The sequence below is a fragment of the Heptranchias perlo genome, chromosome 32, assembly GCF_035084215.1.
Source record: "Heptranchias perlo isolate sHepPer1 chromosome 32, sHepPer1.hap1, whole genome shotgun sequence".
Lineage (NCBI taxonomy): Eukaryota > Metazoa > Chordata > Chondrichthyes > Hexanchiformes > Hexanchidae > Heptranchias > Heptranchias perlo.
In genome coordinates, this window is record NC_090356.1 from 14,422,419 (window position 1) to 14,438,779 (window position 16,361).

Below are 16,361 nucleotides of genomic sequence, written 5' to 3' on the forward strand. Positions count from 1 at the left end.
GACATTTGCCAGAAGGCTCTGCAGCCAGTGGCCTCCAGGTATAAGAGCCCAGCCAAGGAGCAGGCCTCCAATGGGGGAAATGTCTGGCCTTTTAAAGTGGCCTGAACCTCGAGACACAGGCTGGCTCAGGTCACGTGAGGTGAAGCACAACTTGAGGGCGGCCCACTGAACTAAGGCCCTAGGCGGAGTGGGAGAGGGGAAAATCACCGCTATTGTCTCTGGCCAAGAAGGCCTCAGGTTTGGTTTGGGAATTAGTTGATTTCAGGTCAGCTTAGACCTGTGTTAGGGAAGCAACGAACTCACTATCGCCATCTAGTGACCCCCCCCCTGCTGGAACTGCGCATGTGCGGAGGATCGGACCTGCCTGTGATGCCCTCCACTGTCAAAGAGCCCTTCCTCACTGAAGGCCAACACATATGGGGTGAGATTCCTCGGCGTGAAAGCTGCCAGGAGAATCCTACCCCAGCAAGAGGGCACCACCATTGGGAGAGGCGGGAGAAGGACTGCGTCACAAAGCAAACAGAATAAAAGTTATTCCAACCATCACTGAGTGCAGTGTCCAGCAGGCTCACCCTCCACCTGATCGAACAGACAAGCAGGTCTGAGAGGCCAGTCGTTATACCCGATACAGAGTAGGTTCACTGAGGGATAAAGCTTGTGGTTGAAAAATGATATTTTCACATGTCTTGCGGTTTAAGTTGTGGAGAGATTCATCACTCATTCTAACTCAACCCAACAGTACTGTGACGGCTTATCTCAGATCTCAGGTCGGCCACAAGGGATGGCCGCTCTCGACAATAGGAGCTCCTGAACATTTACCTGAGGAAGGAGGAAGCCTCCGAAAGCTTGTGAATTTAAAATAAAATTGCTGGACTATAACTTGGTGTTGTAAAATTGTTTACAATTGACAATAGAACAGACATCGTCCACTTGTCACTCTACAAGCGGCCTCATCAACTGAACGCAGAAACCATGGTGAACGATGGTGAACAGTTTACTGGATTAAATCTTGGATCAGGGAATTAAAGTTATATTTTGCATAACAAAATGGCATAAATTGTGCGTAATATTGAATTACTGAAACTGCTGCATTAACAAAAAGGTCAATTCAATGATCATCATCCTGATACTGTGAGCTCCTTTACAAATGCCGCCACCTATTGACAGAAAGCAGCACGACAGCTGCATGCACTTTTGAGCTTTTCCCTCTGATTTTGAAAGAAGTGAATTAAACTCTGAACAAGATAAACGAAATGTGCAAAACAGTGTTCGGAATAATTTTACAAGGAACATAGGACCTTTCATCAGAACTGGAAGAAGTTAGAGATTTAACAGTTTATAAGCAAGGATAGAGCCAGGGGAAAGGGGGGGCGGGAAAAGTAAGAACAAAGGGAAAGGCCAGTGAAAGGGTGGAGGGCTGGAGAGATTAAATGACAAAAGGGATAATGGGGCAAAGGCAAAAGGGGGTGGTAATGGGACAAGTAAAGAAACAAAAGATGGGTCTAGAGGAGGTGTAATTGCTAATATAGGAACAGGAGTAGGCCATTCAGCCCCTCGAGCCCGTTCCGCCATTCAATTAGATCACGGCTGATCTGTATCTTAACTCCATCTATCTGCTTTGGTTCCATATTCCTTAATTTCCTTGCCTGGCAAAAATCTATTAACCTCAGTTTCGAATTTTTCAATTGACCCCCAGCCTCAACAGCTCTTTGGGGGAAAGAGTATAAATGAATTTATGTAAAATAGACATCGGTGCAGCTAACACCCTGGAGCTAAAACTCAGCAGCCCTTCCAGCAGACCCCAGCGTACCTTGGAGTCCCCCCCAAGGGCCTCATTAGGGCTGGAGCCTCTGTTCGCTCTTTACAAAGGCCAGTGACATGGAGGGGCAGAGACTCCTGACTTTGGGAATTCCCTCGAAGTTGCCCTCAACCTCGCAGAACGTTGGCGGGTCTTCGCAGGCAAACAAGCCCAGTGGGAAAAATGATACCAGTCTCCTCAATGGCAGCTGGGAGGCCCAACATGGGGGCCCAGTCTGGGCCGTGGCCTCGACCTCCGAAGACCCTAAGTTAGTGAATTTTTTGTTTTTTTGTTCAATGTGGCTCCCTTTATGTTTCAAACCTGAGACCTCGCAGTCTGTATGGCTTAGTGTGACACCGAGTGGCGCCTTTACCCACGAAAGACAGAGGAGGAACCTGCAATACCACCATCTTAAAGGGGATTATTCCACTGTAGACAAGGAGGCATGAGCTAATAAGAGGGACAATCACACAGCAATTGTTCCTGTAGTGTATACTGGTGTAGGGATGTTCAGATGTTGTATAATAATTTCTGAGTTACTGGGGTCACAGTCAGTGCCAATTTTACAGAACAGCGAGATCCAGACATATGATGATTGCTGGGTTTCGCGCAGTGTTAGACCATTGCAGTTATTAGTTATATCCTTGTTGGCCAGCAGGTGGCATCAGAAGCTGCGTAAAAAAAGAACAAACTTGCATTTATATAGCGCCTTTCATGACCTCAGGATGTCCCAACGAAGTACTTTTGAAGTGTAGTTTGTGCACAGCAAGCTCCCACAAACAACAACGACCAGATAATCTGTTTTGGTAATGTTGGTTGAGGGATAAATATTGAACAGGACACCAGGGAGAATTCCGCTGATCACCTTCGAACAGTGCCATGGGATCTTCTACGTCCACCTGAGAGGGCAGTTAGTGCCTTGGTTTAATATGTCATCTGAAAGATGGCATCTCAGACAGTGCAGCACTCCCTCAGTACTGCGCTGGAGTGTCAACCTAGATTTTATGCACAAGTTTCAGGAGTGAGACTTGAACCCACAACCTTTGGGCTCAGAGGCGAGAGGGCTACCCACTGAGCCACGGCTGACTCCTCAAGTTGCACATCGCTCAGTTCATAAAAGCCTGGAAATTACCGTTCATGTACGACTGAAGGACCAACTGAGGGTTACAAAGAAAACTGTTTAACACTCATTTTCTTGTTTACAGTCTGAAGGCTAAAAATGGTTTTTAACAACCACATAGCAGGCCAGCCCATAAAACAGAAACAGCAATAATATTTCATAATCAGTTGTGAACTGCAGCTGGGAGCATTCAGACAGCTGGAACTGGGCTCGGGAGGACAAAGCAGATGCTGAAGAATAGTGCATTACAGATTATGGAAAGTGAGGTTTACTGGGCAGACGACGGAAGCCCTCCTGCAAGGAGTCAGGGAGCAGAGGGGCACATTTCAGAGACTGATGGCCAGTCCCAGAAGCATTAGGTACAACAGGATATGGGGGAAGGTGGCAGAAAGCAGGCAATTCAATGCAGCACTCTCCCAGAACACAGTGCACCGTCAGTGGAACCCTGAAACGGCCAGCACACCGACTCCTTGTACAAAACTATCGTTTAGAAAGTGCAGTAGGGCAGCGAACGCACACCCGGGGCGCCGCCGCCAACGCACACCCGGGGCGCCGCCGCCAACGCACACCCGGGGCGCCGCCGCCAACGCACACCCGGGGCGCCGCCGCCAACGCACACCCGGGGCGCCGCCGCCAACGCACACCCGGGGCGCCGCCGCCAACGCACACCCGGGGCGCCGCCGCCAACGCACAGCCGGGGCGCCGTAGCGCTCAGATCCTGAGGAACTCCTGCAGCAATGCCCTGGGGCTGAGATGATTGGCCTCCAACAACCACTACCATCTTCCTTTGTGCTAGGTATGACTCCGGCCACTGGAGAGTTTTCCCCTGATTCCCATTGACTTCAATTTTACTAGGGCTCCTTGGTGCCACACTCGGTCAAATGCTGCCTTGATGTCAAGGGCAGTCACTCTCACCTCACCTCTGGAATTCAGCTCTTTTGTCCATGTTTGGACCAAGGCTGTAATGAGGTCTGGAGCCGAGTGGTCCCAGCTGAACCCTCACTGAGAATCAGGTTATTGGTGAGTAAGTGCTGCTTGATAGCACTGTCGACGACACCTTCCATCACATTGCTGATGATCGAGAGTAGACTGACGGGGCGGGGGGGGGGGGGGGGGGGGGGGTAATTGGCCAGATTGGATTTGTCCTGCTTTGTGTGGACAGGACATACCTGGGCAATTTTCCACATTGTCGGATAGATGCCAGTGTTGTTGCTGTACTGGAACAGTTTGGCTAGAGGCGTAGCTAGTTCTGGAGTACAAGTCTTCAGCACTCCAGCCGGGATGCTGTTAGGGCCCATAGCCTTTGCTGTATCCAGTGCGCTCAGCCGTTTCTTGATATCACGTGGAGTGAATCGAATTGGCTGAAGACTGGTTTCTGTGATGGTGGGGATATCGGGAGGAGGCCGAGATAGATCATCCACTCGGCACTTCTGGCTGAAGATGGTTGCAAATGCTTCAGCCTTGTCTTTTGCACTCACGTGCTGGACTCCGCAATCATTGAGGATGGGGATGTTTACAGAGCCTCCTCCTCCCGTTAGTTGTTTAATTGTCCACCACCATTCATGACTGGATGTGGCAGGACTGCAGAGCTTTGATCTGATCCGTTGGTTGTGGAATCGCTTAGCTCTGTCTATAGCATGTTGCTTCCGCTCTTTAGCATGCATGTAGTCCTGAGTTGTAGCTTCACCAGGTTGGCACCTCATTTTTAGGTACACCTGGTGCTGCTCCTGGCATGCTCTTCTACACTCCTCATTGAACCAGGGTTGATCCCCTGGCTTGTTGGTAATGGTAGAGTGAGGAATATGACGGGCCATGAGGTTACAGATTGTGCTGGAATACAATCCTGCCGCTGCTGATGGCCCACAGCGCCTCATGGATGCCCAGTTTTGAGCTGCTCGATCTGTTCTGAATCTATCCCATTTAGCACGGTGATGGTGCCACACAACACGTTGGATGGTGTCCTCAGTGCGATGACGGGACTTCGTCTCCACGAGGACTGTGCGGTGGTCACTCCTACCAATACTGTCATGGACAGATGCATTTGTGACAGGTAGATTGGGGAGGACGAGGTCAAGTAAGTTTTTCCCTCGTGTTGGTTTGCTCACCACCTGGTCTGGCGACAGTAATCTCTATCCATAATTGGAATTCCCGCGACCAGGAGTTTAACAGCCCTAGAAATTCAGGTTCTTAACTAAATAATAAAAAAAGCATTCAAGCACTTACTAAGCACCCATTAAAACTGACACATTACCTTGCTCTGTCTCTTTAAATCAACACTTTCACATCCTACTGTTAATCCTCGACATCCACAGTATCCGGGCATTTTTATGAAGGAAGACAGATTTGTGTAAACGCTGGGAAATAGTGCATAAAACTAAATGATCTCATCGCCACATTAAAATGAAGATCCTGCCAGAAAATGCCTGGTAGAAAATGGGCCCAATGCTGATCTCCAGCCACATTTTCATTGCTCTCATTCACGTTCGTAACAGAACCTAAAACTGGGGTGGGGAACTGGGTCTCCAGGGTTTGTGGCTCTGCAACGTCACCATACGCAGTGAGGTTACCATCGTCGTCACATTTATTTACGGGCCCCAAAATTTGTGGGCTGTTTTGCAGCGACCTCACGCTCCCCAGAATGCAATGCTGGGAGAAGGAACAGCATCCCCTTGTGGTGGGAAAAATAACATCGGGCGATTCTCCGATCCCGCACTCGAAGGGAGAGCACGCTGGAGATCGGGGCTTCAAAACTGCTGCACAATGTTAGGTGCAGGATATCGCACAAATTCACTCACCCCGTCCCTAATACAGCCGCTCACAGTTCAGAGCAGAGCTACGATAAGGGTAGAAAACTTCCTAAGCAGTAAGGTTCTGGTCACTGGTACAGTACTGAGTATAAGACCCAATTCTGGCCTCTCGCGCATCCCCTATTCCCATCACTTCACCATTGGCGGCCGTGCCTTCAGCTGCCTCGGCCCTAAACTCTGGAATTCCTTCCCTAAACCTCTCCGCCTCTCTACCTCTCTCTCCTCCTTTAAGTCGTTCCTTAAAACCTACCTCTTTGACCAAGCTTTTGGTCACCTGTCCTAATATCTCATGATGTGGCTCGGTGTTAAAGTTTTGGGACGTTTTTGCTATGTTAAAGGCACTATATAAATGAAAGTTGTTATATAGTAACATCGCTTGGGGAAATCCCACAACCGTTGACTGTGACATCAGCTTCCAATGGTTTTGCATTCTGATAGCAGTGCAACAGTTAAAAAGGTGTTAAACAGAGTTACATAGAGCACAGGACCAGGCCATTCGGCCCAACAGGTCAATGCCGGTATTTATGCTCCACATGAGCCTCCTCCCACCCCCCTTCATCTAACCCGATCAGCTTATCATCTTCAATGCTAAGTTGAGTTCTGATGCCCCTTGCAGCAGTCACCGAGGAGCCGTCTGACCAACTCGTGATATTTCAGTCACCACAGCAGCTAGTGCCACCTCCCTGGGAATCTCCATGTTCAGACCAGTTAACAAGTAACTGAAGACTTGTAAACATTCATTCGTGGGGAGGAACAAAAACGATCGATCGTAGTATCGTTGAATCTTATAGCACAGGAGGCCATTTGGCCCATCGTGCCTGTGCCGGCTCTTTGAAAGAGCTATGCAATTAGTCCCCACGCCCCTGCTTTTCCCCCCATAGCCCTGTAAACGTACAGTAAACGACAGAAATCTTACCTGCACAGTCTGACGATCGGGCAGGCCGCTGTAGACAGATATCTGAGGCACCAGCTGACGGGCACTGCTGCTGGCACTGGTGGTGGTGGGAATCTGTTCATTCTCCATGGTGGTAACGAGGGCAGCGCCAACTCACCACTGATCACAAGGAAGGGTTCAATTCTACAAGATCCTGCTGCACCTGAAATAAAGGAAAAGATCATTAAAGGAAAGGGTGCTTCGGTCAGCAAAGATTTGCTCAAAACTGTCACATCTCTAAATGAGCCAAAGGACTCTTCCTGCTCTCCTCCCCAACCCTCCAAGTTTTCTGCCCGTCTCAAAAAAAATGTCCAGCTGGATGTCTTTGACAAGAGCAAAACACGACGTTGGCATCCACTGGAGTCTCCAGATATAGAACGAATCAAAGACTACGTTTTCCAGTTGATACTAACAGTTAGGTAGTCTGCCAAAACTCACTGTCTGGCCTCACACATCAACAAAGGCCACACTGAAGGCTGGTGAGCATGACAATCCTTCAACACAACTCAAGCAGTCTGCAAGATTCAATCGCGTTTCCAACTCCGAAATGTTTACAAATCACGAACTTACTGCAATACCAGAAGTTGTCAGTTGATGGCAGCATGCGCTGCACTTTGTCCAAATTCACAAGTGGGTCCTGGAGAAGAGCATTATTAACAGCACTGCTGGAGTTGTGTAATAAACTCACTGCAGTTACTGCTAGGGCTGTGATTCACCACTAACAGTCACAGTACAAAATACTTCCAAGTATTTATGCCCCAAGTTTATTTTTTTTCCCCCATTTTTCTCCCAGTTTTCCATCCTTTAGTTCTTGAAAGTAGAAAAACACATCAGTCCCAGGTCTGAGTCAATCCCGGCCTGTGACTGAGCTGTGAATTAATAACTGAGAGTGTCTCTCCCTCCAAACTTCTACCCCTCCATGTGGGGAAATGCGTGGGGGGGGGGGGGGGGGTGGGGGGAGATGAAATCCCCTTTGTTGATAATTGTCCGGCATTTTAAAAAAAATTGGCTGTCTGGTTTTGTGCCGAAATTATCGACCGGAGGAGTTCCAGCCTTCATGAGCTCATCAATGTGCTGACAGAACACCAGAATTCCAGCGTCTTTGCCAGAATCGCACATAGGGAGTGCGATGTTGAAAATCAATTCAATAACTGACGATGACAGGGTTGCACGCGAACACAGCTGGCACGAGGGAGCAGTCTTGGCTTAATGTTAGCACTCTCCCCTCGGTTGTCGAATCAAGACCCAATCCAGAGACTTGAGCACAAAATCCAGAGGCCGACACTTCAGTGCAGTACTGGGGGAGGTGCTGCATCTATCGGAGCCGCCGTCTTTCGGACGAGAAGTTACACCTGCTCTCCTCAGGTGGATGTAAACGATCCCATGACACTATCCGAAGAAGAGCAGGGGAGTTCTCCCCGGCGGGGTCTCCTGGCCAATATTTGTCCTTCAACCAACATCACTGAAACAGACTCTCTGGTCATTTATCTCATTGCTGTTTGTGGGAGCTTGCTGTGCGCAAATTGGCTGCCGGGTTTCCTACATCACAAGTGACTCCACTTCAGTGCTTCATTGGCTGTAAAGCGCTTTGGGAGTCCTGAGGCCGTGAAAGGCGCTATATCAATGCAAGTTGTTCTTTTCATGAGCCAAAGTACCACAGAGATGCAGAACTAAAGCCGTAATAATATTCTTTTTGTAAAGGAACATAAGAAGTAGGAGCAGGAGTAGGCCATAAGGCCCCTCGAGCCTGCTCCACCATTCAATAAGATCATGGCTGATCTTCGACCTTAACTCCACTTTCCAGCCCGATCCCCATTACTGACTGGTCACTAAATCTACAGATTGTCCTGAACCAGACTCCCCTGCTGGCCCAGTGATGTGGGACTGAACTACAGAGACCGAGAAGGTCCCAGGTTCAATCACTGGTCTGTGCTGAGTTAGCTGATCTCAGCCGGGTTAGAGCGAAGGCCCGACAGCTAGCCTCGTACCTTGGGCTCTGGTGATGGCGTTAGGGAGGGAGGGGCTATAAATCCATCAGGCTCCGCTCTTCGTTCTCCACAAACGCTGACTGACCTGCTGGGCGTTTCCAGCATTTTCTGTTTTTATTGACTGCTGTCTAGGGACTGCTGCCTGTGTGAACGTGCGGTAAACGCAGGACTCCATGGTCAAACTAGACCCAGACACAAAGAATGGCCAAGCGGGTGAGGCACTAGAGGACATCTGGCCGACTGGTCGATTGTGGAGGGCACCACAGATGGGGCCCAATCCACCCTCAGCCACTATTCACACCTGTGCACTATTCACACCTGTGCACTTTCCAACAGGGGTCACTGGACTGTGACAGGGATCAACAACAACTTTGACTGATTTTTTTTCCCTTCTATAAATCAGGGGCACCGTGGCCAACTGTAGCATCGGTCCTGCTGTCCCGGCTGAGATCAACAAACTCAGGGCCCAAATCTAGAACTTTCTGTATTGCTCAATACCACACCAAGTGGTGCATTTATCCGTTGAGTTATCAAGGGAGCTCAAGGGCCTAACTAACCATTAAGCAATGCCCAGCTGGCCAACTATCTTTTCAAGCTGAAAGGTGGAATTCTTTGATTCTTAGTTCCTTCATCGGTTGAAGTCGTGTATCCTTCAATGCTCCTCATCATCATCGTTATCTATAAATGATGTGCAACGCAAACGTCTCGTGTGTCATTATCATCTCCCCTCAAAGCTGTGCTAAATGGTTAAGTACACTGCACGGTGTAGCAGTGACCCGTACAAGACCAGAAACTCCTAGGTTCAATTGGCCTCTGAGTCAGAAGGTCGTGGGTTCAATTCCCACTCCAGGGACTAGAGCATAAAATCTAGGCCGACACTCCCGTGCAGTAGAGGGAGTGCTGCACTGTCGGAGGTGCCGCATTTCAGATGAGACGTTAAACTGAGGCCCTGTCTGCCCTCTCAGGTGGACGTAAAAGATCCCAGGGCACTATTCGGAGGGTGGGGGAGTTCTCTGCGGTGTCCTGGCCAATACTTATCCCTCAAACAACATCACCAAAACAGGTTATTTGGTCATTATCATATTGCTGTTTGTGGGACTTTGCTCTGAGCAAATTGGCTGCCATGTTTCCTACATTAAAAAAGTGACTACACATCAAAAAAAATTCTTCATTGGTTATAAAGCGCTTTGGGGGGTCCTGAAAGGAGCTATACAAATGCAAGACTTCACCTCGGTAATCCCTGGGCCTGGGACAAGAAGAACAAAATTATAGAATTTTACAGCACTGAAAGCAGCCATTTGGCCCATCGAGCTTGTGCCAGCTCGCTGAAAGAGCTCTCCACTTTGCCCCGTTTCCCTGCCTTTTCCCATACCCTTTTAATTTTTTTCTTTTTCAAATATTTATCCACTTCCCTTTTAAAAGCTATTATAGATTCTGCTGCCCCCCACTGTTTGTGCGAGGACAGTCCATGAACTAACAACCCTCTGCGTAAAAATAAAATCTCCTAAACTGTGTTCTTCTGGTGATGATTTTAAGTTTATGCTCTCTAGTTACCAACTCACTGGCCAGTGGGCGGTAGTTCTTCTCCCAATTTACTTTGTCAACACTCCTCGTGGCTTTGAACGTCTCTAATTAGATCATGCTCCAAACCTTCTTTCTTCTAATGAAAAGAGTCCCAGGTTTTCTAGTCTTACCTCATAACGAAAACCTATCATCCCGGCCTCTTCAGCACTCTGCGCCAAAGCCTTGACATCCTTCCGAAAGTAAGGCACCAAACACTGACACAGTTCTAACTGTGACCTATCCAGCCAGAACTGCTTCGCAAAAGCACCCCCTTGTGTGGGGACATCAGGTCAGGGAGTGTGGACCTCAATAATATATCGGGACACCACAAAAATATAAATAGTTTCTATATACACTGTTCGATATAATCGTCAACGGTCACCTAGTTAAAAGGTGGAGTTAAACCTCCAAGGCTCATTGGGGGTCCATAAAAATTCCTAACAGCCGCACATTTGTGACACAAAATATCTTCCGGGTGGTGGGGGCAGAAAGAGGGAGAAAAAAACGATTTAAGTTTAGTGGAATTGGAGTGCTCCAGGAAATGATTCATCATCTCTGTTGTTGACTGCCTCTCAAAGTCCATTTGTTAGCTCACACAGACACAGCTGTTTTTATTACACTTAGTGTGGCAATAACCTGGCTTAACAGGCTTCCATCCTGACAGGACAACACCAAGGCTCAGGCGCCTTTGTCTGATCATTCTTATCAACTCGTTTTTTCAATGCTAAAAAAAGTCATAAAACTTAATTACAGCTATCTGAAGACGTGCTGCAAGAGACACTGTACATCTTCACCCCAAACATTCAGACCCTACAATTGGGCAGGTTGGTGCTAAGCTTGTACTTAACTCAGGCTTTCAGTACATGGCCTATATCTCAGAAGAAGTGGTGCTCAACAGGACAGTGGCACAAAAAAGCAGCGATAATAAGAACATAAGAAATAGGAGCAGGAGTAGGCCAATCGGCCCCTCGAGCCTGCTCCGCCATTCAATAAGATCATGGCTGATCTGATCCTAACCTCAAATCTAAATTCATGTCCAATTTCCTGCCCGCTCACCGTAACCCCTAATTCCCTTTACTTCTAGGAAACTGTCTATTTCTGTTTTAAATTTATTTAATGATGTAGCTTCCACAGCTTCCTGGGGCAGCAAATTCCACAGACCTACCACCCTCTGAGTGAAGAAGTTTCTCCTCATCTCAGTTTTGAAAGAGCAGCCCCTTATTCTAAGATTATGCCCCCTAGTTCTAGTTTCACCCATCCTTGGGAACATCCTTATCGCATCCACCCGATCAAGCCCCTTCACAATCTTATATGTTTCAATAAGATCGCCTCTCGTTCTTCTGAACTCCAGTGAGTAGAGTCCCAATCTACTCTACCTCTCCTCATATGTCCACCCCCTCATCCCCGGGATTAACCGAGTGAACCTTCTTTGTACTGCCTCGAGAGCAAGTATGTCTTTTCTTAAGTATGGACACCAAAACTGTATGCAGTATTCCAGGTGCGGTCTCACCAATACCTTATATAACTGCAGCAATACCTCCCTGTTTTTATATTCTATCCCCCTAGCAATAAAAGCCAACATTCCATTGGCCTTCTTGATCACCTGCTGCACCTGCAAACTAACTTTTTGATTTTCTTGCACTTGGACCCCCAGATCCCATTGTACTGCAGTACTTTCCAGTTTCTCGCCATTAAGATAATAACTTGCTCTCCGATTTTTCCTGCCAAAGTGCATAACCTCACATTTTCCAATATTGTATTGCATCTGCCAAATCTCCGCCCACTCACCCAGCCTGTCTATATCCCCTTGTAGGTTTTTTATGTCCTCCTCACTCTCTACTTTCCCTCCCAGCTTTGTATCATCTGCAATCTGATATCATGAGATCAACAGCGACCTGCGTTTACATAGCACCTTTAATATGGAAAACATCCCAAAGTGCTTTACGGAGGGGAAGAGAGAGGATAAAAACGACTAAAGGAGCAGGAGCCAAGCCACGCAAGAGTCCAGAGAGGACTGACCAAAATGTTGGTCAAAAGGTTTGGAGTAGGTTTTTAAAATGGTGGAGAGACACACGGAGAGGGGTAAAAAGAAAGACAGACTTGCATTTATATAGCGGCTTTCTCAACCTCAGGATGTCTGAAAGCACTTTACAGCCAATGAACTGTTTTTGAAGTGTCGTCACTGTGGTAACCAATTTGCGCACAGCAAGGTCCCACAAACAGCAATCAACTAATTTAGAACTTTTGAATGCTTTTCTTTCCTCAACTGTTAACTAGGAAGAACAGGAGGAAAGTACATGCATTCTCATACACCTTCCCAATTGAATAGTGACAAGATTTCATTCATAAAACAGAGCTTTCTCAAATGTTCCTGTTTATAATTCAAGAATCGCAGAGTTTGTCTTCATCCGATTTCAGGTCCTTATTTGTAGTTCATGCGATTTCTGACCTGACTGCAGTTGCTGTGAAGTTCACCAAAAGATAACTGGTTTTAATTAAGGTACCACACTCTTAGAACAAAGCGACTAGCAGGCTGCCCAATCCAGTAACACAGAAGCCACGGGAAATCTGCAAGACTGTAGACAAGAGTGTGTGAGGTCCCTGGCTACACTGGAACTCTTTGACCTCTCCCCTTCCCCCAATCTCTAAATCCCCTTGAAAGCTGCCCCACAAGACTCAATTCACAGACTCCCTCAGCCATTACATGCACCTAGTGTCGCCTTTAAGAGATTACGAAAATCAGCACAGCACTTGTGTGCTTAATCTTCCTGTCCTGTTCTTTTCTCTTTTACTGTTTTTTTTTAAGATTAGAACTGACCTAAAGTCAAGAAGTGCTAGGGAGATATTTGCCTTGCTTCTATTCCCTGTGGGTCTTTCAACCATCACCCAGATCAATGCTGGGTTTTGTCCTCATCCTCCAATTTTCCTCTGAACTTCTCTCCTCATCCTTCCTCCCCTGGAAGCCGTGGCATGCCAGGACACCAGCAGGCCTCCACCACCTTCGCCAATTGACAATTCTTCATGTGTGAACCAGGCATTTACCAACTCTGACTGGGGCACGATGGTGTTTAAGTTCAAGCATATTTACGTGAGGCCTATAAATGGCATGGTACCAACAAGCCTTCTTGCAACAGCAGAACAATGTAGGCTGCCATCAGTGCCCACTAAATACAACTTGTATTTACTGTTTGTCGTTAAAGTACATTAACCACCAGAAATGTTTGAAACGCGATCCAATTAGACGTTGGAGGAGTGATGAAGACCCCAAATTGAATGTTTTATTTACAGTAATAATACACTAATGGTCGCTCCATACCACTAGTTTCTGACTGGGATCAATAACTCTGAGTGGTGCAGAGAATGGGGACCAGTGTCATCTGGAAACAGAATGAGGATCTCAGCTCCACTCCAACAATGTTCAATTTTCCCTTATACGTCCAGGAAAAAACAAATTCACTCTAAACAAGACTAATGGGTGAGGAACCCACTTCAATAATAAACTTTCAAAGTGTAAACAGGCACTGTGCATACAGTACTGAGTGCTTAATTCTTCAGTCACTTGACTGATTTGTCTCTTAGGATACTTTCACACTAAGTTTAGTGTCAGTGTGAAGTGAATCCTATCTGACCTCGACGTCTACCATTAGTGACAGCATCTCCTCCTACTCTGGTTTATGCCCCGCCCACAGCAGCGACTGCTCTTGTCCAAGATGCACCCTTTGCTCCTCCGACCTACTTCTTGTTCCCATCCTCTTCACTCACCGTTGGTGGCAGCCGCCTCTGCCCTCTAGAATCCCTCCTCCTTACCCCCTCCCTCCCAGCTTGCCAAGAAATTTCTCTTCGCCTGCTCTACAGGCCCAACCCCTAACTCCAGTCTACCTGTGCATCTCCCTCCCGCTCGATGCTCGTTTCATTCTCCGATCGGTAAAGTGCCCTGGGACAGCTTTCTGATGCGAGGAGTGCTACATAAACGCAAGTTGGTGTTTTGACAGGATTTACAGTATCGAGTTGCGAATGTGAAAATTAAAAGAAACATTTCTTCTAATGAAGGCAATACCCCTTTAAGGTAATCTATAAGTTACACGACACACAGACTGACTGATGGAGCCCAATGCTGCGATCTTCACACCACGACAAGCAGAAGGACAGCACCTTTCGTTACCAAGGGACAACCTTTGGGTCACCTCTGCTCACCCATCTCCCCTTTTACAGCTGTCATGAATTCAATAGGACAGCATTAGCAGCACAGCTGCAGTGGGGTCTGCTACACAGGCACTTGTTCTACTGCACAGAGATTCAGAACAAGTTACTGGTGAGATTATCAAAGCATCTTGGGTACGGTAGCATAGTGGTTACATTACTGGACTAGCAATCCAGAGGCCTGGACTAATAATCTGGAGTCAAGAGTTCAAATCCTGCCATGGCAGCTGGGGAATTTTAATTCAATTAATTAAATAAAATCTGGAATTAAAAAAAACTAGTATCAGTAATGGTGGCCATGAAACTACCGTATTGTAAAAACCCATCTGGTTTACTAATGTCCTTTTAGGGAAGGAAACCTGCCGTCCTTACCCGGTCTGGCCTATATGTGACTCCAGACCCACAGCAATGTGGTTGATTCTTAATCGCCCTCTGAAATGGCCTAGCAAGCCGCTCAGTTGTACAATCGCGCTACAAAAAGTCACCACACGGACTGCAGCGGTTCAAGAAGGCGGCTCATCACCATCTTCTCCAGGGCAATATGGGGTGGGCAATAAAATGCTGGCCTTGCCAGTGACGTCCACATCCCATGAACGAATAATAAAAAAAAAATCTGGATCTCCAATATAAAACTTCAATTACTTTGCATCTGATTTCTCCCTCATAGCCTCCTTCCCCATTTTCATCTATTCTTTATCTGAAGATGGGACTGGTGCTTAAGTATATTTCCAGGGGTGCTGGTTCCTCACCATTCTTCATTCAGAAGCTTAAATAGTGGGTGGCAGTTGGCTATTCTACCATGGGGGAATCACAAACTTAGGGCCAACTAGGCAGCAGCAGGGATCCTGGCTGATTCGTCTCCATTTTAGTCCATGCCTGGTGAGATAAGCTAACTGAGAACAGGCTGGGGAATCGAACCTGGGAACTTCCTAATTTAGTTCCATGATGGGCAGTGCAATTACCAACGAAGCCATCGGGGGAGCTGTAGCCCCACTTCCAAAATTGAACCTCAGGAGAGAAACAAGACCCAAATCTCACACGAGTGCCGTAAGTGTGCAATCTATGGGTACAACTTGTGTCAAACCTCCGACAGCTCACAGAAATCAGAACAGAGAGCATCAGGAAATAATGAGCCATTGTCAGCCCAAATCAGACAAACAGAACGTAACCCATGACAGGACAATTTGTTTCAAATCCAAAACTCGAAGTACATTGCAGTTTAAATGGACTCTGCTTTTGTCTATCACCTGAAGAAACTGCTGATATTTCAATTAAAATATACATAATTTTTCAATCGATGGGCCGAATGGCCTCCTTCTGTGCTGTAGCCATTCGATGATTCGGCTTTGACCATTTTGTGCTTTTGTAAATTAATTTCTCTCCCTCTCCCCCTCTAAGCCCCCTTGATTACGAGGACAGGGTGGATACTGGTGCCCGCACATCTTGATCAGCTCCCAGTGGTGCAACTCATTATCCCTGAGAACGTTCCCTCGCTTTCCTCCAGTCAGTCAGAATAGAATGAGCACGCGATTAGAGTGACTGCCCGCGTGGAGGAGAAACAGCGACACTGGCCGGCTGGGCCAATCGGCCTGTTTCCGTGTTGTAATTCCATGGAAAAGGCAACAGAAACTAGCAAAAAAAAAACTCAGCCTCAGGAAGGGGCCGAGGTGCGAGCGTCCGACTGGATTGGGATGATGCCTTAGTTCATATTGCAGCATTGACTCCAGTGGTAAAGCTGTAATATCATCAACGAGGTGGCCCTGATGCCTCTGACAGTACAGAATACCAGTTCCCAACAATGTGGGGGGTACAACCAGGGGCGGATTAACACAAGGGCCTACAGGACACAGGCCCAGTGACCCCAGAGATCAGATAACTCCTTAGTAAACAGCAGGTAGGGACACCAAACCCCACAGTATCACTAGTAAACAGCAGGTAGGGACATTATATC

At 47.4% G+C, this 16,361-nt stretch overlaps 1 protein-coding gene across 5 annotated transcripts in view; it reads right to left on the reverse strand.

Annotated features, from left to right (window-relative positions):
• The window catches only part of LOC137301053 (polyhomeotic-like protein 2), a 215,984-nt gene that overhangs the window by 98,672 nt on the left and 100,951 nt on the right, over positions 1-16,361 (reverse strand). For all 5 annotated transcript variants that reach the window (XM_067970442.1, XM_067970441.1, XM_067970440.1 and 2 more), the window contains exon 3: positions 6,642-6,822. In XM_067970442.1, coding sequence (XP_067826543.1) covers positions 6,642-6,749 — 108 coding nt within the window. In that variant the 5' untranslated portion in view covers positions 6,750-6,822. The remainder of the gene's footprint in view (positions 1-6,641; positions 6,823-16,361) is intronic.